At 43.1% G+C, this 26,978-nt stretch overlaps 2 protein-coding genes across 2 annotated transcripts in view; one reads left to right on the top strand and one right to left on the bottom strand.

Annotated features, from left to right (window-relative positions):
- Positions 1-19,276, top strand: part of ARFGEF1 (ADP ribosylation factor guanine nucleotide exchange factor 1) — an 84,237-nt gene extending 64,961 nt beyond the window's left edge. The window contains exons 27-38 of the mRNA XM_014939599.1: positions 3,214-3,374; positions 4,021-4,151; positions 5,542-5,671; positions 7,292-7,427; positions 7,520-7,658; positions 10,056-10,125; positions 12,976-13,105; positions 14,220-14,359; positions 14,667-14,835; positions 16,010-16,148; positions 17,474-17,591; positions 19,112-19,276. Of these exons, the coding sequence (XP_014795085.1) occupies positions 3,214-3,374; positions 4,021-4,151; positions 5,542-5,671; positions 7,292-7,427; positions 7,520-7,658; positions 10,056-10,125; positions 12,976-13,105; positions 14,220-14,359; positions 14,667-14,835; positions 16,010-16,148; positions 17,474-17,591; positions 19,112-19,276 (1,628 nt within the window). The remainder of the gene's footprint in view (positions 1-3,213; positions 3,375-4,020; positions 4,152-5,541; positions 5,672-7,291; positions 7,428-7,519; positions 7,659-10,055; positions 10,126-12,975; positions 13,106-14,219; positions 14,360-14,666; positions 14,836-16,009; positions 16,149-17,473; positions 17,592-19,111) is intronic.
- Positions 19,277-22,414: 3,138 nt separating this feature from the next.
- Positions 22,415-26,978, bottom strand: part of CSPP1 (centrosome and spindle pole associated protein 1) — a 71,818-nt gene continuing 67,254 nt past the window's right edge. The window contains exon 30 of the mRNA XM_014939665.1: positions 22,415-22,841. Coding sequence (XP_014795151.1) covers positions 22,615-22,841 — 227 coding nt within the window. The 3' untranslated portion in view covers positions 22,415-22,614. The remainder of the gene's footprint in view (positions 22,842-26,978) is intronic.

The raw sequence follows: 26,978 nt of genomic DNA, 5'->3' as shown, positions 1-26,978 counted from the left end.
TTGTGTTTTTTTTTTTTTTTTTTTTTTTTTCTTTTCTTTAACCTACAAAGCAACTTTGCCTTAAAATATTGCATTGAAATCTGTGCTCGTTTAACAGTGGATTTCGTGCGCTGGCTTTGTGCTGTGTCCATGGATGAGCTGCTCTCTGCCACCCACCCCCGGATGTTCAGCCTGCAGAAGATCGTAGAGATTTCTTACTACAACATGGGCCGGATAAGGCTACAGTGGTCTAGAATCTGGGAAGTTATTGGAGATCATTTTAATAAGGTATCCCTCTTAATGAAATTATCATACTGCATACGCCTTGCCTTATCCTTGCATTATTGATACAAATAAATTTAGAGATTTGTTGGAAAATCACGTGCTCATCTGATTTGTGTTGGTTTTTCTGTCCTTCTGTATCAGTAGCTCAAAACACCACAAACATTGTAAAGAGAAGGCAGAGAGACACAATATAATAAATGTAAAAGCAGGAGTACACCTAAAGTTATTTCTCATTATCTGCATCTAGAACTGGCTGCCTTTAGTTCTGTGTTTAAAATTTTGGGGGTGATCTGTGAAGCTTGGGATAAGACATTGTTTTCTGTTCCAAGTCTAAATGGACTATTTATACGGTGAATGTCTGACATGCCTTTTTAATACAGCTTGTTGAAATCTTTCTGGGCAGCTTGCTTAGTTTTAGAAAGTTTTAAATGCTAGGATATGAGGAAGAGGCTGAGGGGAGACCTCATCACTCTCTACAACTACTTGAAAGGACACTGTAGAGAGGTTGGTGCTGGTCTCTTCTCACAGGTAATTAGTGACAGAACGAGAGGGAATGGCTTCAAGCTCCAACAGGGTGGGTTTAGATTGAACATTAGGAAGGAATTTTTCACCGAAAGAGTGGTCGGGCATTGGAACAGGCTGCCCAGGGAGGGGGTGGAGTCACCATCCCTGGCTGTGTTTAAGGGCCGTTTAGATGCAGTGCTAAGGGACGTGGTGTAGGGGAGGACTTGGTAGAGTAGGGGAGATGGTTGGACTCATGATCCCAAGGGTCTCTTCCAACCTAGACGATTCTATGATATATAATGTAGAAGGTAGCTGGAATTGGTTAGGGATTATTGAACTTCATTAACAATGTGGTTTAGGGAATTGGCTACGGGTTAATTTTGTTAATTTTTCAGTACTGCTTAATTCTCCGTTAGCAAAAATAAAGGCAACTTGGGCTGAATCTGTAAGAATTCTGATGCAAGCTTACTACTCATTTCTGTTCCTCTTTCTCAGGTTGGCTGCAATCCCAACGAAGATGTAGCTATTTTTGCAGTAGACTCCTTAAGGCAATTATCAATGAAGTTCTTAGAAAAAGGAGAACTTGCTAATTTTCGATTCCAGAAGGATTTCCTAAGACCGTTTGAACATATCATGAAGAGAAACAGGTAATAACATAAAATGAAGTGAATGAAGGAATTGTAAGCACCAACTTTTGCATTTCATGTTAGAGATGGCTTTTGTAAAATCAGTTGCTGGAGAATTATGCTATTCTAACTGATTATGTAATTTGGTTTAACCAATTACTGTTTGTTATCTTAATTTAGGTCCCCTACCATTCGGGACATGGTTGTCCGGTGTATTGCCCAGATGGTGAATTCCCAGGCTGCCAACATTCGTTCTGGCTGGAAAAACATCTTTTCAGTCTTTCACCTGGCAGCCTCGGATCAGGATGAGAGCATCGTGGAGCTCGCCTTCCAGACCACGGGACACATTGTCAGTGAGTATTGACCATATTCAGAGGTCACCAAAGACTTGAGAAGTTTCCTTTATCTCTACCACCAGCCCAGTAAAGCCCCCATCTGCTTCAGAACCAGAGTTTTACACTTTTCAACCAATCCTCTGGGAAAATACTTAATGAAAATAATTCAAAAAGATTACAGTTATCTTCAGGACGAGAGCATCGTGGAGCTCGCCTTCCAGACCACGGGACACATCGTCAGTGAGTATTGACCATATTCAGAGGTCACCAAAGTGTGTGTGACTCCAGAGACTTGAGAAGTTTCCTTTATCTCTACTGTCTGCCCAGTAAAACCCCTTCCTGCTTTACAACCAGAGTTTTACACTTTTCAACCAATCCTCTGGGAAAATACTTAACAAAAATAATTGAAAAAGATTACAGTTAGAGTATTGACCATATTCAGAGGTCACCAAAGACTTGAGAAGTTTCCTTTATCTCTACCACCAGCCCAGTAAAGCCCCCATCTGCTTCAGAACCAGAGTTTTACACTTTTCAACCAATCCTCTGGGAAAATACTTAACAAAAATAATTGAAAAAGATTACAGTTATGTCTTCCTTTCTGCCTTTTTAAAATAAAAATAAAAGTCTTGTAGCATTCCATAGTAAAGCAAGTCAAGCCTTAGGTAATTTTACTGAATGGGTACATTTTCATTTTAAGTGAAGAATTTATTTTTTTTTCCCTCCCCAGAAGAAAAGAAAAACAATTAGTCATTTTACTATTGTGTTGTTTGCTCATCTTTTTCCTTGTTTCTGAATTGTGCTTGTCTATGTCCCTGTTTAGGACAAAGTGCTGAGCTAGGTGGCACTATGATATTTTTATATTTTCTTTTCCTCCCTTCTTCCCATTCTAATCTAGATCTCAGGCTTTCAGTGCCGTAAGAAATCTCTTTATTCTGTTTCAACCTCTGCACATGCCTAGAACTTTTTCAACATTGATGAATAATATTGATTGACAATTTAAAATCAAGGCAGCAGGACCATATTGCTGAGGGAGGTCCTTTGGTAGATGTAACCCATGCTTTATGTAGCCCTCTTGAGCTCTGATCCCACAGACTGGTATTAAGCCCGCTGAGGGAGGTCCTTTGGTAGATGTAACCCCATGCTTTACGTAGCCCTCTTGTTCTGATCACACAGACTGGTGTTAAGCATTAAGCCTGTTTCTCTCTTCTTGCTCAACTGTTAAATTTCTCTCCTTTAGACTAGATGCTACTTCGGTTTTTTAGACAGTTATTTACTGTCAAAATAAAACGTCCTTTAGAATGTTCTTTGATTGAGCATTCATTTGGTTGAGTTTTTATTGCTACTCCAGCACTTGACAGCACCAATCAATGAACCAGTCCGTCGTGACTTCTGTTATGATCGCTTCATATTAGAATTAATAGATTTTAAAGCATGACACTTTTTTTTCTTTTTTCTTCTTCTTCTTTTCACCCTTTTTCTCCCAGCAATCGTGTTTGAAAAACACTTCCCAGCAACCATAGATTCTTTCCAGGATGCTGTAAAGTGCTTGTCTGAGTTTGCCTGCAATGCAGCGTTCCCGGATACCAGTATGGAAGCCATCCGCCTCATTCGCCACTGTGCAAAATACGTGTCTGATAGACCTCAGGTACAGTCTGTATTAATTACATTGTAACTGCTTTAATCAATAGGGCTTTTATACAGGAAAAAAAAAATCCTGGCGCTAAGCTGATTGGCTTCCCTTCAAGTTTCAGGCATTAATGAGAAAAATACTTTGCTCAGAAGCAAGAGGGGTATAAAATGCCGCAGGCTTTGAAAGTATCAGCAATTTGTTTATTTTTTTTCTTTTATTCCCCACCACCCATCCCCATCTGCCCAGTTCAGCTCCTGAGAGCTGCTGGAAATCACCCTATCTCAGGAGCTGCTCTCTGCTGTGTGAAGAACTGGTAACAGCATCAGCAAAAAGGCTTGATGTATTCAAAAGGTTGTGGTAGATCCACACAGACAGTGCTTAAGTGATTCAGAGACTCAGACTCAACTGCAAGCAAAAAGTGATGCTTCAATGTAACATCTCATTTATTTTTCAGTTTATTTTTCATAATATCCTGAGCATTACTTTGAAAAACATTTCACCTTCTCAGTGTTGTTATTTTGATTGCCAGCTCACCTGAGGCATCAGGCAGATGATGCCTCTGCCTCATACAGCAGAGATTGTTATTTACGGTCCAAACTGTGTTTTATTTTGAAAAAACTTACTTTTACAACTCTGTATAACCCCCTGTTTTCTTTTAAAGGCGTTCAAGGAATACACAAGTGATGACATGAATGTAGCTCCCGAGGACAGAGTGTGGGTACGAGGATGGTTCCCCATTCTCTTTGAGTTGTCCTGTATCATCAATAGATGCAAATTAGATGTAAGAACCAGGTAACAATCAGTATTTGTAATTCAAATTTTAAAAGGCTTACTTTGCACTTTTAAAACACAAACAAATTTATTAGTAAACATAACATCATCTGGAAATGACTTGCGCATTTAATTGAGGCGATACCGCTTTGGGAACACCAGACTTTTTAAAAACACCATTTAAATAGATGCTGGGATGTAGAAATTAAGTCTCTGTTCTTTACATATGAAATTTCTATTTTCCATTATAAATAATGAAGTTACGTGGTTGTGATTGCATTATGTTAAATAGATAAGTATTACATTTTGTGAAATATCCAAATAGTGCCTGTTTAGGATGAGTAGCCATGAAGTCACAAAGATAAGAACTATTTAAATAGTTCATTTGAAAATAAATTAAAGCTTAAGAAAATTAAAATATAGTGACTGTTTTCCATTTGTTATGGAACCTGCAAACTATTTAAAACACCTCAACTCAACTTCCAGTCAGATGCGATGGAGGCAGTTTAAACACAGTAAAATGTGAAAGTCAACTTTCCTGACATAAAACAAATAAACATCATTTTAATGTAGAAGGTCAACCCATAAATGGTCAAGATGCATTAAATTCTGCCCTCCTCCCCAAAATATGGAATTACTTTGGATGAATAACCTTGTGTCACTCTGTTTAAAAGAAATGTAAAATGGTCCATGCAATGAGTAGGTTTTGTTTTAGTGGACTCCCAACAGCAAAATTCCTTTAGAGTCTTCTTCTCGTTTTAATTAAAACTCCTGACCCCAGTCCCACCTGCCTTCTTGGCTCTTGCCCATCATACTTACTTTGAGGATTTTAAAACTGGTTTTATACTGTGGGTCATTAACTGGTTGAGGATTGCAGAAACAGTTGAAAAGCAAAGCTGTACCAGGATGTCATGTAAATCCTGCTTTTTTTTTTCCTTCAGTATAGCTTTCCCCTTATAAAGTGTATTCTGTTGCAGTTCTGATGCTAAATGTGAGAGGTTGTATGCAAATAGTTTTAAATTTACACATCTACATGGGAGCTGTGCGTGTGGACTCCCTTTATAGCTGGTGAAGATAAATACTCCTTTCTAGACCTCTATATTTCTTACCTGGAAATCTTTGTTCCTTTATTTTTGTGGTCCTTTCTAAAGAAGTTATTTTCCTCTTTTAATTTGAAATTACTACAATTTTCAAAAATATTTCTGGCTTATTGCCTGTGACTTCTAAGTGCTTTTTAACCAAGCTGGTTTTCTACTTCATTTTGGTGTACTAGTGTGACTGATCCACACCAGGTCCACGTATAATGTTCTCAGCAGTATTTGAGTTTGTTGTTGCTGTTGCAGTTGGACGTCTTTGGTCTCGTTGTGTCTTTTTGTAACTCTTCATGTGTGATGTTCTCTCTTCGTTCCAGGGGCTTAACGGTAATGTTTGAAATCATGAAGACCTACGGCCATACGTACGAAAAGCACTGGTGGCAAGATTTGTTTCGGATTGTCTTCAGGATATTTGACAACATGAAGCTGCCAGAGCAGCAGACTGAGGTGAGAAAAGGGAGGGAAGAAAGTTTATATGGGATCCATAGTTCTGATACAAAACCTGGTTAGCAATATAGTTTATCAAGTCGCGTCAGGCAAACCTCAAAATAAGGAGGTTAAACCTCAACACGCTCCATGGAATGAGGCTTGTGATCAGCAGTGAAGCCACAACTAAAGGAAATAAGTTCTCCTAGTTAAAATCTTGTTGATGACTAGGAAAGAAACCCCAAAAACTAAACCACAAACCGAAGAAAACCCTTAAAAACCAGCGTTGAGCTTTCACTGCAGCCGTTTGACCAGCCAAACAGGTTTTGACCTGCCAAACCAGGACCAAGTACTGTCCTGACAAGGAAGTAGAAGACAAATGGGCTTGCTAATGTAAATTATGTGTAAATTATTAATATTAGGACTTTGATCAAAATTGTCAACTGTTGGGGAGGCTCTGTCTGATTATTTGTAGAAGGACACGTCTCACTTTCTAAATTCTTTAAAAGGGCAACAAAGCTGGTGAGGGGTCTGGAGCACAAGTCTTACGAGGAGCAGCTGAGGGAGCTGGGGGTGTTCAGCCTGGAGAAGAGGAGGCTGAGGGGAGACCTTATTGCTCTCTACAACTCCCTGAAAGGAGGGGGTATCCAGGGGAAGTCGGTCTCTTTTCTCAAGTCACAGGCGACAGGACAAGAGGAAATGGCCTCAAGTTGCCCCAGGGGAGGTTCAGGCTGGATATTAGGAAAAATTTTTTCACTGAAAGGGTTCTCAGGCATTGGAATGGGCTGCCCAGGGAGGTGGTTGAGGCACCATCCCTGGAGGTGTTCAAAAGACGGGTTGATGTAGTGCTGGGAGGTATGGTTTAGTGATGATGCTCCTTGTTTGTTGTGCGGGTGTCTATTTTTGTCAGTTAGGTTGACGGTTGGACAAGATGATCTTTGAGGTCCCTTCCAACCTAGAAGATTCTGTGATTCTGATTCCCTGGAAAATATTTGGAAGAAACACAGAAAACTTAGCTTGTTGTTAAAATATTGAGGTAGGGTTAGACACTAAGTTTTGTGTCAAACTCGGTGTTTCGTGGTGGGAAGTCCATGTTGGTCCTTTCATAGAATCATAGAATCATAGAATTGCCCAGGCCGGAAGGGACCTCCAAAGGCCATCTAGTCCAACCCCCCCGCAGTCAGCAGGGACACCCCCAACTAGACCAGGTTGCCCAGGGCCTCGTCGAGCCTCTCCTTGAATATCTCCAGGGAAGGGGCCTCAACCACCTCCCTGGGCAACCTGTTCCAGTGCTCCACCACCCTCACAGTGAAGAACCCTCTCCTCATCTCCAGTCTAAATCTGTTCCCCTCCAGCTTGAAGCCATTGCCCCTCGTCCTGTCACTGCAGGCCTTTCTAAACAAGAAATATCTGGCCTCCAGGAACAGTTTGTCTGTTTCTGTGTTGTTTTTTTTTTTAAAACCTACTGGTTAGCAAAGCAAAAGTTGGGACTCCCAAGTTTTGGGGGTTTCGAGATGGAAAGAGGAATTGCACGTCCATATAAAACAATTCAAATAGAGGGATGTGTAGGGGTGCAGGGATGTGTATCCTCCGAGTTTCACCTCAAACCAAATTGTAATTTAGCTTTTTTTCCCATCCTAGAAAGCTGAGTGGATGACAACGACTTGCAACCACGCACTTTACGCCATCTGTGATGTCTTCACACAGTATTTGGAAGTTCTTAGTGATGTTCTGTTGGATGATATATTTGCACAGCTGTACTGGTGCGTGCAGCAAGGTAGGACCCAAACCAGTTTCTCTTAAACAATATTGAACGTTTTCGCTGTGTTGATTGTGAATAAACAAAATGCCCTGTTTTGTCTTTTCCAGACAACGAGCAACTGGCACGGTCTGGTACAAACTGTTTGGAGAACGTTGTCATCCTGAATGGTGAAAAGTTTACCCTAGAAATCTGGGATAAGACTTGCACTTGTATGCTGGATATTTTCAAAACTACAATCCCTCACGCGTAAGACGACTGTTAATATTTCTAATTTGTAAAATAGTTTAGATATAACTTCCTAATTTCAAACTGTTAGATGTCTAATAGGTGGCATGGACAGAAAGCTGTTATGTGGGGACTAAATAGAAGCAGAATTTCTTGGAACATGATGAGAAATTAGGTGCTAGGCATACTAGATATACTACTTTTGTGTTGTAAATGATAAATTGTTAAAAACTAGAAATAGCACATGGGAGATAAGCAAAAGAAAAACCCAACCCAAAACTGTACCTTGATTTAATTTTAAAATGTTGGATTTTTTGAGGAATCCTATCTGATTTTCTTTTGGTCATTTTCTTTCTGTAACAGAAGAATGTTATTGATAGGCAGACTTTGCTATTTGTAATTATGTGTGAAGCTTTTTCCACAAAATGCTGAAATACCGCAACAGTCTTAACAGATTTAAGACTCTGTGGTTGATGGTGAACTTCCATCATGTGTTTCTGTGAGTCCTAATCTCTTTATCAAGATTATCTTGCCTATTTGGTAACTGTCTTTCCCTTCCTGTTACAACTCTGAAGTTTCTTGGCACAAAGCTCTACTATTCTGAGTAACAGCTTATACATATACATCATAGAGCACAATAACAAGAAATCAGGTCTGAAAATCACATTATACCAAGTATGAGGGTTTTTTTTCCCCCTGCCCTAACAGCACTGAGGTGGAACACAACTTGCTTTCATATCTGATAGTCTTAATGTCCACTGCTGTGTCATTACTTCTCCTATGTCTGTCAGCCAGTTCATAGCATCTGCTTCTGGGTGTCACCTGCTTCAGGCCTGTTTTCAGTGCTCCTCATTGTTTGCTCATCCAGCCCATGCTTCCTTAGCTCATTTTAGTAGTTTCTTTGATTCTTCTTTTTATTTACTTGCTATTCTGTTTTTGTTTTTTTTTTTTAGTTTGAAATTTTCTGAAGTTTCATGGTGCTGAGAAAGCCAGGGTGAACGCCCTCTTGTCCTCAGGAAATTAACGAGTTAGAATTGGTTCCTTGCACAAAGGACACTGGTCTGGCCTCTACTGGCTCATAATGGCTCATTATTCCAACGCCTCCTTTGGCAGATGGAAGTTTAAGACTTTATAGCCCAAAATAAATTACATTGTATCTAACAACATCTAATCCAGAATAATCTACAATTTGTGTCCTGGTAGCTTTTAAGAATCAGTTCAATTCTCTGTTCTACTGTACTTGTTGTCTCATTACATGCCTCAAGATTTTATCTTTTCTTATCTCTGATTTGTCTTCTTATTTGTATGGTCTTTAGTTGTGTGAAGATCAGTGATATGTTAATTTAGGATCCTTAACACAATGGGAAAGATCTCACTTGGGATTCGGAGGCTAAACAGTTTGAGATCTTAACAATGACAACCTTAATCTTCCTTTGTAGCAGTAGGTTTGCTAGAACAAGAGATGATGGGACCTCTGAGATTATTTAATCCAATTTCCCTCAATTCTTGGCAGGCACAGAGAGCCTCGCTAAGTTACAATTAATGTAGAAATATTTTTTAGTGCTTAAGCAAAAATCTTCAAGACGGCAACGTGCTACAGGAAATGAGCAGGGAAGAGATCAGGAGTTTTGTCAGGGACCTCATACCAGCAGTGGAAATAGAACCGTGATGGTGGAATATATCCCAAACACTGAATGCAGAACATCTCCAGATGTTCATGCTGGGGAGAGACCCTTTATCAGGGATTGGAACGACAGGACGAGGGGGAATGGTTTTAAACTGAAAGAGGGGAGATTGAGATGAGATTTTAGGAAGAAATTCTTTGCTGTGAGGGTGGTGAGACACTGGAAGAGGTTGCCCAGAGAAGCTGTGGCTGCCCCATCCCTGGAGGGGTTCAAGGCCAGGCTGGATGGGGCTTGGAGCAACCTGCTCTGGTGGGAGGTGTTGGAGGTGGTTGGAACTCCATGATCTTTAAGGACCCTTCCAACCTAAAGGGGTCTGTGATTCTGTGATTTGTCCTGGGGTGGATTCATTCCTTATTCCACGTAAAACTTCAGACAGTGTGAGAGAACAAGGCCCGTTGATGGCCTTAGGGCACTGCCGAGAGCCACATCCAGCATTTCTGAGAAAAACTAATCCACCTGCACATAATCCACTTGTCCATCCCAGGCACTTGGCAGAAACATTGAAGTTCAAAAAACACAGTACTTCAATTTTTCAGTGTGAAAGAATATGCTTAAAACTGAAAGCAGTTTATTAATTTATGGAAGTAGCTATGTCTGACCCTTTTTATGTTTAGCTTTGATTAATTTAAATTAAAACAAACCAAACCCCCACCATACTAAAGTGGACTTTTTAGAATATCAGTCCTGATTTGTATTTCAGACAGTAAATTTATACTGGTGTTTTGTTTTCAAGGCTGCTGACTTGGCGACCGGTCAGTGGGGAGTTTGGCTCCACGTCTCCCTCTGATGCCAAAGAAAAACTGGTGAGTGATACTGGAAAAGCTGGCAAGAGTTTGGTATGAATGTGTTTGATGTAGATTAAGTAAAAAGTACACATAGTTTAAACCCATTTTTCAATTATGATGCACTTGAAGAAGTTTTTTTTTCCAGATAAAGTGCTATTTAACGCTTAAAAATAAAATTAAAACAAACCAAACCCCCACCATACTAAAGTGGACTTTTTAGAATATCAGTCCTGATTTGTATTTCAGACAGTAAATTTATACTGGTGTTTTGTTTTCAAGGCTGCTGACTTGGCGACCGGTCAGTGGGGAGTTTGGCTCCACGTCTCCCTCTGATGCCAAAGAAAAACTGGTGAGTGATACTGGAAAAGCTGGCAAGAGTTTGGTATGAATGTGTTTGATGTAGATTAAGTAAAAAGTACACATAGTTTAAACCCATTTTTCAATTATGATGCACTTGAAGAAGTTTTTTTTTCCAGATAAAGTGCTATTTAACGCTTAAAAATAGCAAGGAATTAATTGAGACAAAGAAGTATAAGTATGAGTGTGTTTGCTGCACAGTTGGCATCTAGAAGTTGGCTGTAGGTCGTGGCCTGTGTGTGTTTTAGGTCACAGCCTGTGTCTGGGAGGTCCCTGTAACGCTGTATTTCGGGGTTGAGTTGTTTTCTGGTCTGGGGCGTGGGTTTTCTTTCATTTCACTCAATATTTAGCAAGGAATTAATTGAGACAAAGAAGTATGAGTATGTTTGCTGCAAAGTTGGCATCTAGAAGTTGGCTGTAGGTTGTGTTTTGGCTGTGTGTGTGTTTTAGGTCACAGCCTGTGTCTGGGAGGTCCCTGTAACGCTGTATTTCGGGGTTGAGTTGTTTTCTGGTCTGGGGCGTGGGTTTTCTTTCATTTCACTCAATATTCTCTTTGATACATTGGTGTGATGAGACTGCGCTGGAGGTGGAAAGATCATCAGTTAGATTGACTTTTTTTTTATTCCCTCAAAATTTTCTCTGGTAATAACAACTTAAATATCAGTATTTATAGTGTTTATTTTAGAAAATACGCATAACCATCGGATTTCGTAGCGCTGATTGAATAAAGTGATGTAAAATTTGGATTTGCCTACAAGTGGCAGCCCTCCAGCTACTTCACTGCTGATGAGGATTGGTTGAGCTTTGTGGACGTTCTCCAAGATTGTTGCATGAAGTTCTTTACAGAATAATGAAGTATTTGATAAAAATTTTCGAGGATATGGTCCCAAATGAGTTTTACTGGGGGAGACTGACTTCCTCCACTGATACGGAGCGTTGACATAATTTACTGACAGCAGAGTGTGAGAGCTTGTGATGGCCAGTTTTATTATACAGGTACTTTACATCCACGTGACTGAACGTGCTGCTTATTTCTTGACTCAGTTGCAGTGATTTGATGTATAAAAAGTTTGATCTCAACGCTGTCTGCAGCTGTGATCCATTTATGTCAAATATAATAGCGTGCAAAAATGGCAAATACACTAAATATCTTAATCGTGAATCAATTGAAAGGGCTTTTTGAAATAGTTTAACAAGGTTCTTAAAAATCTTTTTTGTCTTCAGCATAAGAAGACACTTTACAACTTCAAAATTAACAGAACTTGTATAATAAATAGTGTTAAAGGAGATACAGTTTGGATCCTTTCATTAGGATAGAATTTTTGCAGGCTTTAGATATTTCCTTCCAATTTTTCTTCGGGTAGTTCAAATACAATGAAGCACTCTGCTGTCTATAGCCATATCTATTAAAAGTAAAATTATACTTAATAGAGATTAAAACCTTGGTTATTTACTGGGATGAGAAGCTGAGTCGTTCTTCATAGGAACTCTTTTGCTTAAATTTAAATCTTTCTAATGACACAGTGGGGGGAATTAATGTGTAGCCTCAACAAATGCCAGTAGAAGCACTGGGTTATTAAAAAGGGACAGTAATCACTAGATATATAACTGCTTTGCAGTTAATTATAACATAATTTGTTATTAATTACATTTCCCTCTTTAAATGAATGCCTTCTGAAACGAAACTAATGGGTATTACCATTGATTTTAAGACTTTACATTCAACTGATGGAGAAGGAAGATGTTTATTAAAAGATAGAACAAAACCCCAGCAATTCCTCTTCCAAGGGCATTGAGTTCTGGCTCACAAAAGAACACGATACAACGGGGAGAATCAGAACACGTTGCAGAATTCTGACAAAGGGGTTTTAAATTAGAGCATTTTCTTTTTTGATACGTATTTATTCTCCTCCTCCATCATTTTACTGGGGTAAATTCCTGTGGCACCTACAGACACATGAGCAGGAGCTTGTAATTCAGAACGTTCAAAGGGAGTAAAGGTAAGTAAAGGTGAAAGTTTGATGACACCTCGTGTTGCTTGGACTTGCCATTTAAGAGCTGCACGTTCCCATTGTCAGCTGTTACAAAAGAAATGCAAATTCTCATGGAAGATCAGAGGTGGATCCTGCATTTCCCAGTATCTGAACTTTGCAGCAAACCTCGAAATGCAAATTCTCATGGAAGATCAGAGGTTTTTATTGCGGATCAAGGTGGATCCTGCATTTCCCAGTATGGGAACCTTGCAGCAAACCTTGTACACTCTCAATTCTTTCTTAGTAGGTCATGGTTTTAGTATCTTTCTTGAACTCTAATAGCAAATAGAATCATAGAATTGCCTAGGTTGGGAGGACCTTTAAGATCATCTAGCCCAACCATCCAAATATGACTAAAGGGAGTGAAAAAGTGCAGTATTGAACTAAGCTATGAGAAGCACGACACTATTAATTAGCTCCCAGAAGTTTTCTGTAAGTTCATTATTTAAATTTTTTTTTTTTTTGGCTTTCTTCTCAGGATACAATCTCCCAGAAGTCAGTAGATATTCACGATTCTATTCAGCCCAGACCTTCCGATGGACGCCCGTATCAGCCCAGCGCAGGGCCCCCAGGAGGTGAAGAAATGAGCAAAACCAGGCCCACAGCAAGTGCGTGTTTTCTGCTCATTTGGCATTTTTTATCTGTTACGAGTCATATGTAGCAGATGTTTGATATCTTTAGTTCTAAACCAGTTAGAAACGTGATGAGAAGAAAATGACATGGGTTGAATTGTTGTCTTCATGGGGTATGACAGGGTTCTGCTGGACTCTTGTGGGTCCTCATTTTTGACCTGTGCTTTAAAATCTAGAGTTCAGTTGTGAACTCACAGGCTTTGGACCCAAAGAAGAATCTTAAAAATAGTGCTCCCTTTATAATGCTACATAGATGAGTAATTTTTTTTCTTAAGAGCAAAGTTCTTTCTGTGTAGGCTGCAACAGAAGCAATAGCTGGAAGAAAACTAAGTGTATTTAGGCTGATTTGAAGAAAGTGTCAAACCCTGGGTTGAATTGTTGTCTTCATGGGGTATGACGGGGTTCTGTTGGACTCTTGTGGGTTCACATTTTTGACCTGTGCTTTAAAAATCTAGAGTTCAGTTGTGAACTCACAGGCTTTGGACCCAAAGAAGAATCTTAAAAATAGTGCTCCCTTTATAATGCTACATAGATGAGTAATTTTTTTTCTTAAGAGCAAAGTTCTTTCTGTGTAGGCTGCAACAGAAGCAATAGCTGGAAGAAAACTAAGTGTATTTAGGCTGATTTGAAGAAAGTGTCAAACCCTTAAGATATTTGTGTAAAGTTATGTGTCAGTGCTTAAAAATGCTCACACCTGGTGCTGTCAGAACTTGCCACAAGTTCAATCAGGCATCGGTGGCATCGGTGCCATCCAGAGCCACCTCTGCCCGTGGCCAGTCTCAGCCTCTGCTTCTTGCCATTGCTCTGATTTTAACAACAAGATCACTAATTCTGGTGGCTTTTAGGTAACGTTGAATATTTGTCCAATATATGGCACATGACTTTAAAAAAAAATAGGTTGTTTTTTTTTTAAAACCTGCCAGTTGTTAATGGGATGATCAGCCCTGGGTTTAGAGGAGGAACTCACATGGGTGGATTCCAGGCTTGGTTTATAAATTAAAGTTAAGCCATTCCCAAAATAGCTCAAAAAAGAAAAACAGCATTGCAGTTCCTTAGTTAACAAGCACTTTTCTTTTTCTTTCCTCCAAAGAATTTCCAGAACAGAAGTTATTTGCTGCTCTGTTGATCAAATGCGTTGTGCAACTGGAACTCATTCAGACCATCGACAACATTGTCTTCTTCCCAGCAACCAGCAAAAAGGAGGATGCGGAGAATCTGGCAGCAGCACAAGTGAGTACAACCCATCGGTGGCTCTCCTTTTAACAGCTTTTTCTTCTCCAGTGGATAAAGTTTCATAAATTCCTGGAACATCTTGAATTAAATGGCATTTACTGTGCTGGGCCAGCACAGCGTGGAGATTAAAACATGCATCGTTCAAAGGGATTTGATAACTGGGATGCAGATAAAACTTTTAATACAGTTTTAAGTTGAAATACAAATGAAAACGGGGGTAGGATTGAGATATCACAGGAGCTTGCTGAAGAAAATTCTTAATTTTACTTAAAAATCTCTTTTTTTTTTCTTTTTTTCTTAACAGAGGGACGCAGTGGACTTCGATGTCCACGTGGACACCCAAGACCAAGGGATGTATCGTTTCCTGACGTCACAGCAGCTTTTCAAGCTCCTGGACTGTCTGCTGGAATCTCACAGATTTGCTAAAGCGTTTAATTCAAACAACGAACAAAGAACTGCTCTCTGGAAAGCGGGTGAGTCGGTCGCCTGGGAGAAATACTCTGGGAGAATGTGTTACTTCCCTTTGAATTCACCCCAAAATAGGTTGTAAGTACTTTGATGGTGAATGTAAGATTGGATATCAGGCTGTAACTGAACAACCCTGGAGTCCCTAAGGGGAGGAGACCTCATCTGCGCAGCTGCAAATTCCCTAAATTTAGGATTTTGTAAAATTGAAGGTTTCCCTGGGTGAGGGCTGCCGGGCTGATCCCTGGCTGTAGCTGTGAGTCCCGAGATTGGAAGGTGCAGACACAAAACCCAAAAGTTGTTGGGGGGTTGTTTTACCTGCCCGTGTGTAAGTGAAATACATGTCACTTTGTGAAACAGGTGGAACACGGACTGTCTGTAGCGCTGTGTCTCATCTGTTCCTGGCACCAAAGGAATTAAAAACATTAATATTATTTTTTTAAATTTTAAATTGTAAAAATACTAATATTTTTAATGGTGAATGCATACTGGGAATATGCAGCAAGCTGGTCTGTGCCTTGATCATAGAATCACAGAATGGTTTGGGTTGGAAAGGACCTTGAAGGTCATTGAGTTCCAACCCCCTGCCCTGGGCAGGGACACCTCCCACCAGACCAGGTTGCTCCAAGCCCCATCCAGCCTGGCCTTGAACCCCTCCAGGGATGGGGCAGCCACAGCTTCTCTGGGCAACCTCTTCCAGTGTCTCACCACCCTCATGCAAAGAATTTCTTTCTAGTATCTAACCTAAATCTCCCCTCTTTCAGTTTAAAACTGTTCCCCCTCATCCTATGGCTCCTCCACTAGCAAACTGAGTTTAATTACACCCTGACAGCTTTGGAAGCAGTAGTATTGTAGAGGTTTTTATGAAAAACAAGCAATAAAGAAGTGCACGCTGTAAAGATCCGATTGTGACCAAATAGTTTGTTGTTCAGGTGCCCTTTTATCATACACCAGGTTTCACTTCTACTTGGAAGCTTCTATAAAAACAGGTGCCAGACACAATTATGGTGGATCTGCCCAGGTTTACTCTTCAGCAGGACCCCCTTGTACTAAATGCCCTGAGAGATGAATGATGTGAGGTGGTGGTTCTACCCGTCTACGTGCGGAAGATGCTCAGGAGGAGAAGTGGGGGGGCTGGAAGGAAAAAAAAGGCAACTAAATGTGTGCTTGGAATTTCTCTAGGTTTCAAAGGCAAATCCAAGCCCAACCTTCTGAAGCAGGAGACCAGCAGCCTGGCCTGCGGGCTGCGCATCCTGTTCCGCATGTACATGGACGAGAGCCGCACCAGCGCCTGGGAGGAGGTCCAGCAACGGCTGCTCAAGTAAGGCCCCTGCAGCTAAACCCCTTGATGTTATTCTGATGTAAAAAAAGAATTGTTTAGTTTCATTTAAAAGGACAGACCTTCTCTGTTTGCAGTGAACTGCCTGGAGCTGACACCTTCTTTCTTTGTGAGCACGTGGGAGGGTGGGGGGTTGTTACCGCTCTTCTTCAATAAGCAGAGCAACAGATCCTGCCCCTCTGCCTTGCCCTGGGGAGGCCCCATCTGGAGCACTGGGTCCAGTTCTGGGCTCCCCAGTTCCAGAAGGACAGGGAACTGCTGGAGAGGGGACAGCAGATGGATACAAAGATGATGAGGGGCCTGGAGCATCTCTCTGATGAGGAGAGGCTGAGGGACTTGGGTCTGTTCAGTCTGGAGAAGAGAAGACTGAGGGGGGATCTGATCAACACCTATAAATACTGAAAGGGTGGGTGTCAGGAGGATGGGACCAGTCTGTTTTCAGTGGTGCCCAGGGACAGGACAAGAGGGAACGGACACAAACTGGAACATAAGAAGTTCCACCTAAACATGAGGAGGAACTTCTTTGCTGTGAGGGTGGCAGAGCCCTGGCAGAGGCTGCCCAGAGAGGTGGTGGAGTCTCCTTCTCTGGAGACATTCAAACCCACCTGGACACGTTCCTGTGGGACCTGCTCTGGGTGACCCTGCTTTGGCAGGGGGTTGGACTGGATGATCTCCAGAGGTCCCTTCCAACCCCACATCATTCTGTGATCACCTGAACCCTGCTTTTGTTCGCTCAGTAACCTCAGGTGTTTTAGGGAACTGCTGCTCTTTGTTCTCATCTGCAGGAACAAGCCCTGGGCTCGGGCAGCCTGTGGGGACACAGAAGTTTTTGGGTTATTCGTTACTGTCAATAATGAGGAGCACCTGGATGGTTTTAGTTTACAAAGTTGTTGAAGCAACAGAGGGCCTAAAACCGTGGCAGTGACACATTGAAAGTATTTTATAGATCAGGGAGCAAAGCTGAAAACTAATCAGCGTGAGATTAATTTTTAATGTCTGCACATCACTGTGTCACACGCGTGTTACTGCCTCTCGGGGAGCAGACGATGCACTGTAAATAAATACACACACACACAGTGCCATCGGGGTTTGTCAGCGGGATTAACACCCAACTCCTAGGACTTTGGGTGTGAGTTGAGCAAAATCACTGCTTTCTGTTACCAATTAGGCTTCCAGTAGCTTTCCTAAAGCAATGCTGTTCTGCACCAGGGCTCTGTACCAGTGTAACTGTAAAGCCAGAGCTCGCTCTCTGCCGGAGAGCTCAAAATAAACTGCTATTTACTGTTTTTTGTGTCTTTTCTGTCCAGTGTCTGCAGCGAGGCTCTGAGTTACTTCCTCACTCTCACCTCCGAAAGTCACCGGGAAGCCTGGACTAATCTATTACTCTTATTTTTGACTAAAGTCCTGAAGATAAGTGATGACAGGGTGAGTAGCTGTTGGGGATGGTGTTGAAGACAATGTTTATAGGGAAGAAGCAGTTCCAGACGGGTTCTTCACAAACAGTTACATCCTTGACTTAAAAAACCCCCTGCTGCTCTGCAGACACTCCTTGATAAGGGCTGAAGCTGCAGGTGGCAGACGCCGACAGCGGTGATGCAGAGTGAGGGTGCAGAGAGTGATAAAATAAAACCTGTCTGAGAAAATTTAAAAGATGCTAAAAATGCTGTAGAAGTGGGTGTTAAGTTGCTTTTGCCCCTCTCCTGCTGAGGAAGAGGATTAGTGGCTTTGTTCAAAGAAATAACTCCTGTTTCTCTGATGGAACTTCTGTTTCCCTGATGAAATTCAACAAGGGCAAGTGCAGGGTGCTGCATCTGGGGAGGAGTAACCCCCTGCACCAGGACAGATTGGGACTGACCTGCTGGAGAGCAGCTCTGAGGAGAAAGACCTGGGAGTCCTGGTGGACAACAGGATGCCCATGAGCCAGCAATGGGCCCTTGTGGCCAAGAAGGCCAATGGCATCCTGGGGGCATCAGGAAGAGTGTGAGCAGCAGGTGGAGGGAGGTCATCCTGCCCCTCTGCTCTGCCCTGGGGAGGCCCCATCTGGAGCACTGGGTCCAGTTCTGGGCTTCCCAGTTCCAGAAGGACAGGGAACTGCTGGAGAGGGAACAGCAGAGGGTACAGAGATGATGAGGGGCATCTCTCTGATAAGGAGAGGCTGAGGGACTTGGGTCTTGTTAGTCTGGAGAAGAGAAGACTGAGGGGGGATGTGATCAATGCTTCTAAATACTGAAAGGGTGGGTGTCAGGAGGATGGGGTCGGGCTTTTTTCAGTGGTGCCCAGGGACAGGACAAGAGGAAATGGGCACAAACTTGAGTATAAGAAGTTCCACCTAAACATGAGGAGGAACTTCTTTCCTGTGAGGGTGGCAGAGCCCTGGCAGAGGCTGCCCAGAGAGGTGGTGGAGTCTCCTTCTCTGGAGACATTCAAACCCACCTGGACACGTTCCTGTGGGACCTGCTCTGGGTGACCCTGCTTTGGCAGGGGGTTGGACTGGATGATCTCCAGAGGTCCCTTCCAACCCCATATCATTCTGTGATTCTGCTTCCAGTGCTACATGTCCATCACCTTCTCCTTCTCCACAGTAGATAAATCCATACTTACAACCTCCTTCTATTTCTAAGAAAACTGAGCTGTAACATGAAGGGGGAGCTACAACAAAAGAACTTCACTGATGAGAGGGAAATTCTTCCTCTTGAAGGATAAGCAGGAGCAGGAGCTGTGTGTAGATAACGAGCCTCTGTCCGAGCTCCTAGTCTTATTCTAGCACTAATTAGCACTTAAAACTGGCACTTAACAACATGTAGCACTTAAACCTGTGGTTACAAAGCTGTTGCTGCTGGTCGCTGGGTGGTTTCTCCCCTTGACTGGGGGGAAGAGTATTTAAAACCCTTCTCTTGCAACACGCTGCCTCATGGAGTCGTTTCTTCTGTCTGTTTTCTCCTCAGTTCAAGGCTCACGCCTCCTTCTACTACCCCCTCCTGTGTGAGATTATGCAGTTTGACCTCATTCCCGAACTTCGAGCCGTTCTGCGGAGGTTTTTCCTGCGGATCGGGGTGGTTTTCCAAATATCCCAACCGGCGGAACAAGAGCCTGGAATAAGCAAGCAGTAGCAGGGCAGTGACTTCGGAGTATAGTTTCTATTCCTCAGCTGAAGAAATGGCACCGGGGGGGGGCTGGGGCAGCCGAGCCGCTCCACTCCGAATATCCCTAAAAACGGTGTCTCTGTGCGGCGGCGCGTGGCCAAGGGTTAACGGTACGGATGCTCCCCAACTGTCATTAAGGCTTGTGATGCTCCAGTCCCTTTTTTTTTCCTGATGGATTCTCTCTCTGGGTTTCTCCTGCCCGGCCGGGAGCCGGTTTTTAGCACAGTTCCCCTCGTGGGCGTGGGCTGCCCTGACCCCCTCGGCAGCAGCAGAGGTTTGGTGGAGGGTGGTGGAGATGATGACCTTGTACCCAAAGAACTTCTTAGATGTAAAGGTTTGAGCTTCTGCGAGAAGTACAACTCAGGAGAGCTGTATTTTGAAGGATAAAATGTTTATAGCGAAAAGAAAACGGGAGATTATTGTTCATGGTTAAAAAAAAAAGAAAAAAAAAAAAAAGAAGATATTTAGCAACTATGTCCGATATTCTTATTCTAAGATTTTTTTGCACACTCAGGCTGTCTGAGACGTCGGTAAATCATCCTTCTGTGAAAAATGTACAGAGATGCAGGTCTGTAATATAAACTCTTTAACACTATACAGTTCTTCCTCCATTGTTTTATTTCTGTCTCATTGATTTGCTGAAAAAAAAACCCAGAACACTTCATCGTTTACCAAATGCACTAGAAGTTTGGGTTTGTTTTTTTTTTTTTGGGGGGGGGGGGGGTGGGTGATTAATTATTTATTTCCACTACCACCTCCCCCCCTTTTTCAGGCATTTTTTTTTTTTTTTTTGGGGGGGGGGGGAGTTGTGATTTATTTTTTCTTCTCTTTTTCTTTTTTTCTTTTGGTTTCATCGTAGCCCCGAGGTTGGCTTTGCTGCCTTGTCAAGACCAGAGGTAGAAATATCACGACTGACGTTTAACTTACCTGTAATATACTTGTTTTAGGGCTTTTAAATATAACGAGCCATGGAAAACGATGATCCTTCAAGGACTGGAACTTGAATCACCGCAAACAAGTCTGGGTTGTGTCTGCTGTCACCTGTTTGTTTTGGTTTTGTTTTGGGGTTTTGTTTTTTTGTTTGTTTGTTTGTTTGATGTAGATTTCACTCTTCTGTACAGAATTTAATGTTGAATATATTCAAGTAACAAATCTGGCATGGTTTTTTGGGGATGGTTAAATTTATTGGCGATGTATTCATACTGTGAATTGTGCTCCGATGGTTGAAAGACGAGATTGTCCAGCATATTCTGTATTACAATGGATGTAGAAATTTTTTTCAGATGGACAAAAAAAAAAAAAAAATGTATATGGTACAGATATGTAAAGTTTTCTATGTAAAGAAAAAAAAAAAACCAACAAACAACAAACCAAACAATTCTGTACAACTTTCTGTACAATATTTGGTTCTCATCTGGCATATTCTAATCAGGTTATAGGTCAATAAAGTTTTTGAACTCTTTCATCAGTGCAATCAAACCCGGCCTAATCCACAGCTACTTGTTTTACAGTTTCCTGGGCTTTTCCAAGGCACCAAACCCCCTCCTGCTGGGGGTGGAACTGGGGGGAACCTCTTTGGTTGACTGGGATGTGTCTCCCCACCGTTGGGCTCTTTTGGGGTGCAAGAGAAGGGTAAGCTGGGGTGGAACTGGGGGGAACCTCTTTGGTTGACTGGGGTGTGTCTCCCCACTGTTGGGTTCTTCTGTGTCTCTTCTGGGGTGAAAGAGAAGGGTAAGCTCCAAAAGAAAACCAAAAAAAAAGGAAAAAGTTCCATCTAAACATGAGGAGGAACTTCTTTCCTGTGAGGGTGGCAGAGCCCTGGCAGAGGCTGCCCAGAGAGGTGGTGGAGTCTCCTTCTCTGGAGACATTCCAAACCCCACCTGGACACGTTCCTGTGGGACCTGCTCTGGGTGACCCTGCTCTGGCAGGAGGTTGGACTGGATGATCTCCAGAGGTCCCTTCCAACCCCACATCATTCTGTGATTAGTTACTGGCCCTTGGTGTCACACCCACGCTGATGACCACAATAAGGCTGGGAGCTGATGAGCCAAAAACTGAAGGTAAGAATTACCCTGACTTGGCACCTCCTCTCTGGGAAGGAAGAAGCTAAACCCAGAGAGAAGCAAAGCCCAACACTGTGCTGAAATCCCTCTCTCAACATCACTTACCTCCCGCTGGCTGTGGCCTCCAGGCAGGTGGACAGAAGCTTGAAGGACAGCATTTTAGTAAAAAAAAAAAATATTTTACAAGCTGTTTCTGTTCCATCATTTGTTTATCCTGCTGGTCAAGCTCTGGCCTCTGGCTGAGAAGGAAAGACGCATCCTCACCCCTTGAGTCACCTCGATGGTTGAGTTCACTGGACTCCTAAAATCTTGTTTCACCCACACGTCCGCCTTGCTGGAGCTCTGAGCTTTTATACAACTTCTCCCTGTGTTTCTCCTGCTTCTCTGAAGACCATCTTAACCTTAGAGTTTGTTCACGAGCTGAAGCAAAAGATAAATTAAGGAAACTGAAGTCTGCTCTCGCATTTTTAGTAACAAAATAATTTATTAACTCTTAAATCGGAACCATAAATTAAATATACGCATCAGCATCTGTATTTCCAGCACGTAACAGGTTTGGGAACGTAAGAAATAGTCATTTTTCCACCAAACCGTTCGCTGAGCTTTCAAAGCAAATGCCTTTCTCCAACTTAGTTAACTCTTTTAGTAAAATCTTAAAGTGCACCTCTGCTGGGGGAGGGGGGGGGTTACTCTCATTCTAGAGAGTTTCGCAATCTGGCTATAAACAAAGCTAAAAATTAACTTTGATTTAATATCAAATTCACACACACACACACACACAGAGAGGGTTTTTGTGGTAAGTCCAGCGCCGAGGCTGAAACTTGTATAAAAAGTGCAAAAAAAAATTAACTTTGATTTAATATCAAATTCACACACACACACACACACACACAGAGGGTTTTTGTGGTAAGTCCAGCACCGAGGCTGAAACTTGTATAAAAAGTGCAAAAAAAAGGCCAAGCTCTTCCTCTGCTTCCTGCAACAGAAGCCACCCCTGCTCTCCATCCCAGCTCTCCACCCTCACTGTGATGCAGAAAGGCCAAGCTCTTCCTCTGCTTCCTGCAATAGAAGCCACCCCATCTCCATCCCTGCTCTCCACCCCCACTGCGCTGTGACTTCTCTTACTCTATTATTGCTGGTTTGAGGGATAACACGGGGCTCCACGCTCTCCACAGGGAAGAGGAGGGTCCCTGGAGGAGAACTGGAATGTGGGGAACAGCCCCATCTCTGCCCCAAGGCCCCTCAGCCGTGGGCTGTGGAGAGGCCCCCCCAGCTAAGGGGCAGCGTGTTGTCGGGCGAGAGCTTCCCCGGGCCCCTGGGCTCTGCCATCAGCCCCCGCAGGGTCTCCGAGGTGCCCGGTCGCAGCCAGGGATCGGTCGCAACCGTCTCAACCGAACCGGGCCGTCGGCCATCGTCAGCTGGAGGGTGCTTCAGCAGGTCATCCGTGTCTCCTAAGGAGAGGTCATCACCTGAGAGATGGAGAGAAACGGGCAGGCGTTACACGGGACAAAAGCTTAGCACATCTCAGAGCATCTCTGCTGTGGGGACAGGCTGAGAGAGTTGGGGGGGTTCAGCCTGGAGAAGAGAAGGCTCCAGGGAGACCTTAGAGCCCCTTCCAGTCCCTAAAGGGGCTCCAGGAGAGATGGGGAGGGACTCTTTACCATGGATTGGAGCCATAGGATGAGGGGGAATGGTTTTAAACTGAAAGAGGGGAGATTGAGATGAGATCTCAGGAAGAAATTCTTTGCTGTGAGGGTGGTGAGACACTGGAAGAGGTTGCCCAGAGAGTTGCCTCCAGCTTTCTTTGCTGTGAGGCTGGTGAGACCCTGGAATTGTAATTACTTAGTATCCCCTACATCACCGCCACCACACGGAGCATACCTGAGGGAGTGGACTTCTGCTGGAGCTCAGTCAGTCTGCGCCACCGCTCTTCATTCCTGCCTTTCAGCTGCTCGAGGTCCAGGCTGAAGTTGGAGCGTGTGGAGAAGCCCTCAGGCTGCAGCTGTGGCGGCTGCTCCAGCGGAACGTCCTCACCCCTCCCAGTTTGGTATCATCAGCGAACTTCCTCCTCCTCTAAACTCACTCCAACAAGCTGTGTTGAAGTTTGCTGGGGACCCTCTTGCGCCAGCTACAGAACTCCAGAAGTAATTCCTATGTTTGAGCTCACTGTTCAACCACAGGAAGGCTATTAATATCAGTGCCTTTAATTATTGTCATTACTTAGTGTTAGCATTCCCTACATCACCTCCACCGCACGGAGCGTACCTGAGGGAGTGGACTTCTGCTGGAGCTCAGTCAGTCTGCGCCACCGCTCTTCATTCCTGCCTTTCAGCTGCTCGAGGTCCAGGCTGAAGTTGGAGCGTGTGGAGAAGCCCTCAGGCTGCAGCTGTGGCGGCTGCTCCAGCGGAACGTCCTCCTGCAGAAAATCCACAAATCCTTTGGGTAAAAACAGGGCATTTTTTAGCTAGAGATGTACCCCCTCCCTCTCCATATCATCCAGGGACACAGGAACTGCCTGGCAGCAGATGCCTGGTCTGCCTTCCACCTCCTCCTCTAAACTCACTCCAACAAGCTGTGTTGAAGTTTGCTGGGGACCCTCTTGCGCCAGCTACAGAACTCCAGAAGTAATTCCTATGTTTGAGCTCACTGTTCAACCACAGGAAGGCTATTAATATCAGTGCCTTTAATTATTGTCATTACTTAGTGTTAGCATTCCCTACATCACCTCCACCACACGGAGCATACCTGAGGGAGTGGACTTCTGCTGGAGCTCAGTCAGTCTGCGCCACCGCTCTTCATTCCTGCCTTTCAGCTGCTCGAGGTCCAGGCTGAAGTTGGAGCGTGTGGAGAAGCCCTCAGGCTGCAGCTGTGGCGGCTGCTCCAGCGGAACGTCCTCCTGCAGAAAATCCACAAATCCTTTGGGTGAAAACAGGGCATTTTTTAAAAGGGCAGATAGCCAGAGATGTACCCCCTCCCTCTTGATATTGTCCAGGGACCACAGGAACTGCCCGGCAGCAGATGCCTGCTCTGCCTGCCTTATTGAAGCCAATCTGGTTGTCAAACTCACAGCGCGCTCCAGTGCTCTCTGCTTCATCCGTCTCCTCTCCCTCGCAGAGGGTGGAGGCTGGGGTGGTAAATTGACTTCTCCCAAGGCAGGAAATGTCTCCCCGTTAGCACCTGCAAAAACAGAGCTTGAATCATTTCCAGAGAAACCCCAATACATTCATCACTTTGAAACAAGCCAGTGTATTAGAGTCCTAGAATCATGGAATGGTTTGGGTTGGAAGGGACCTTAAAGATCATGGAGCTCCAACCCTCCCATGCCCTGGGCAGGGACACCTCCCACCAGACCAGGTTGCTCCAAGCCCCATCCAGCCTGGCCTTGAACCCCTCCAGGGATGGGGCAGCCACAGCTTCTCTGGGCAACCTCTTCCAGTGAGGAACATCCAGGGAATCATTGCACTTGACTTAAACACATCCAGCGAGGACATCCTGCATGAAGCTGGTGACACCCAGGTGCAGAAAAAAGACCAAGCTATCCCAACAGCAGGAACAGACAAATTTGAAGCAAAGGCAAGGAATATCTTGAGTCCTATATTGAAATATCTCTTATCTAGAGAAACATTTCATATCCTGCAAATCCATCACCCACCTTATGTCATTTACACCTAGACCTTTAAAGACAATGAGGACTCCAAAGAGTAGGGTATCTCTGCTCGAGAGCGAGCACGAGGCAAATTGGAGGCATAAAAATGATACAATCCTATAATAAACTACGTACATAAAGAGACAATAATGTTACACAGAATATATGATCATGTAGTCAATGCCTTAGTCACACCTTAGTTATATCTTAGCTTTTTCATGTAATAAAGTGTTTAAATCTGCTAATACAAAAAATCAGTAAACTAGATAAATTCAATTTGAAAACAAATTTTACTGAACTATTTTAGATCCTATTCACACGTGTCAAAGATCTTCTAAGGAAATTTTTAAAGTAACAATTATTTTGGTTGAAAATTGAAATACTTAGGTTTGAAAAATAAATTTGATGCATCAATGAAGTTCAAAGAAACAGCAACAGGTATTATTAAAAATTCTTTTGTATTGCCAGGTTTTTTTCCCTAGAAGTAAAAATTTTATTCCCCTCTCCTCTTTTCCCTCCCCTAGTTTCACCAAAGGTACTCATGCCCTCATCACAAATGTTTCAAGTAAAAAAAAAAAATAAAAATTAAAGCATATTTTGAAGTGGTATATGGCTAACGATCCCTTTATCAGAAATGTAGTTACAGGATCAGTTGAACTTCATTATATTCAAAATATTGCTATTATTGAGAATACTAAACTTTGTTTAATTGTGTGACTTTATCCCAACAGGAACAAAGTATAAGCTACAGAAGAATTTCTTTGCACCTTTAGTGTTTTGTGTAAGATGCTGCCTGTTCCTTTAAGCCTCTGTCATTCAGACACTGCTCCGCAGACCTGCTTTCAAATAACTGCATTAACACTAATGAGATGCAGGGTTTCAAGAGACACAAAAAAAAGGGGAAAAAGAAATTGATAAACCTCTTCATTCCTGCCTGCCTCAAATCTCTGAACCCTAGGAAATGAAGACAAATTCATTTGTAATGCTGACATCTATTACAAAATCGAGTTAGATTTTAAACCCGTGTCTAAAAACCCCACCAAAAGCCAGAGGGGAGTGTTTATGCTCTTCTTAGGAAATGAAAAACATTGTTAAAATACATCACAAAAGACCCTCAGACAATGGGAGCAGCACAATTCACAGAAAAAACAGCCCACATTTTCATTTCAGGGATGGAAGTCACCAGATTCATATTCAGAATTTTAATAGCTATTTATAGAGCCCAAATAACGCCAAGGGTAAGAAAGCTTTAGTTGGTGCCTATGGTATCATTAATTAACTCCATCATCTCACCAAGCTGCTCGAATCAGCTGGAGGGGAAGGAGGAGGGAACAGGAGAGAGAGGACTATAAATGTCATGAACCTTGGGGAAGGGGTGAATGAACCCAAGCAGCGCCCCGTGACGCCGGCGGAGGATTCAGACCAGACCAAAGGGGATAAGACACACCAGGCACAGGGTGGAACTTTATCCACACCATCCTGCTGACCTTCCCCACACACCAACCCTGGCTGCTGTTAGGGACAGGATATTTGGCCCAATTCTACACTGATAGACTCTCCCTAAAGCATCCCCTCATCATTTGGTCTGTAAATAATAAGTTTCCTAAACCGAAGAAGAACGTGTTGCAGACTACAGATTGCCAAATTTAATGAACAAGCCTGAAAAAGAAGGACATGGACCTGATGGAGAGGGTCCAGAGGAGGGCCACAAGGATGATCAGGGGGATGGAGCACCTCTGCTACGAGGACAGGCTGAGGGAGCTGGGTTGTTCAGCCTGGAGAAGAGGAGGCTCCAGGGAGACCTAATAGCAGCCTTCCAGTACCTGAAGGGAGCCTACAGGAAGGCTGGGGAGAACCTGTTTAGAAAGGCCTGTAGTGACAGGACGAGGGGAAATGGCTTTAAACTGGAGGGGAACAGATTTAGATTGGAGATTAGAAGGGGGTTCTTTACTGTGAGGGT

The sequence above is a fragment of the Calidris pugnax genome, unplaced genomic scaffold (assembly GCF_001431845.1).
Source record: "Calidris pugnax isolate Ruff unplaced genomic scaffold, ASM143184v1 scaffold5, whole genome shotgun sequence".
Lineage (NCBI taxonomy): Eukaryota > Metazoa > Chordata > Aves > Charadriiformes > Scolopacidae > Calidris > Calidris pugnax.
This window is presented reverse-complemented; position numbering and strand designations above follow the sequence as displayed.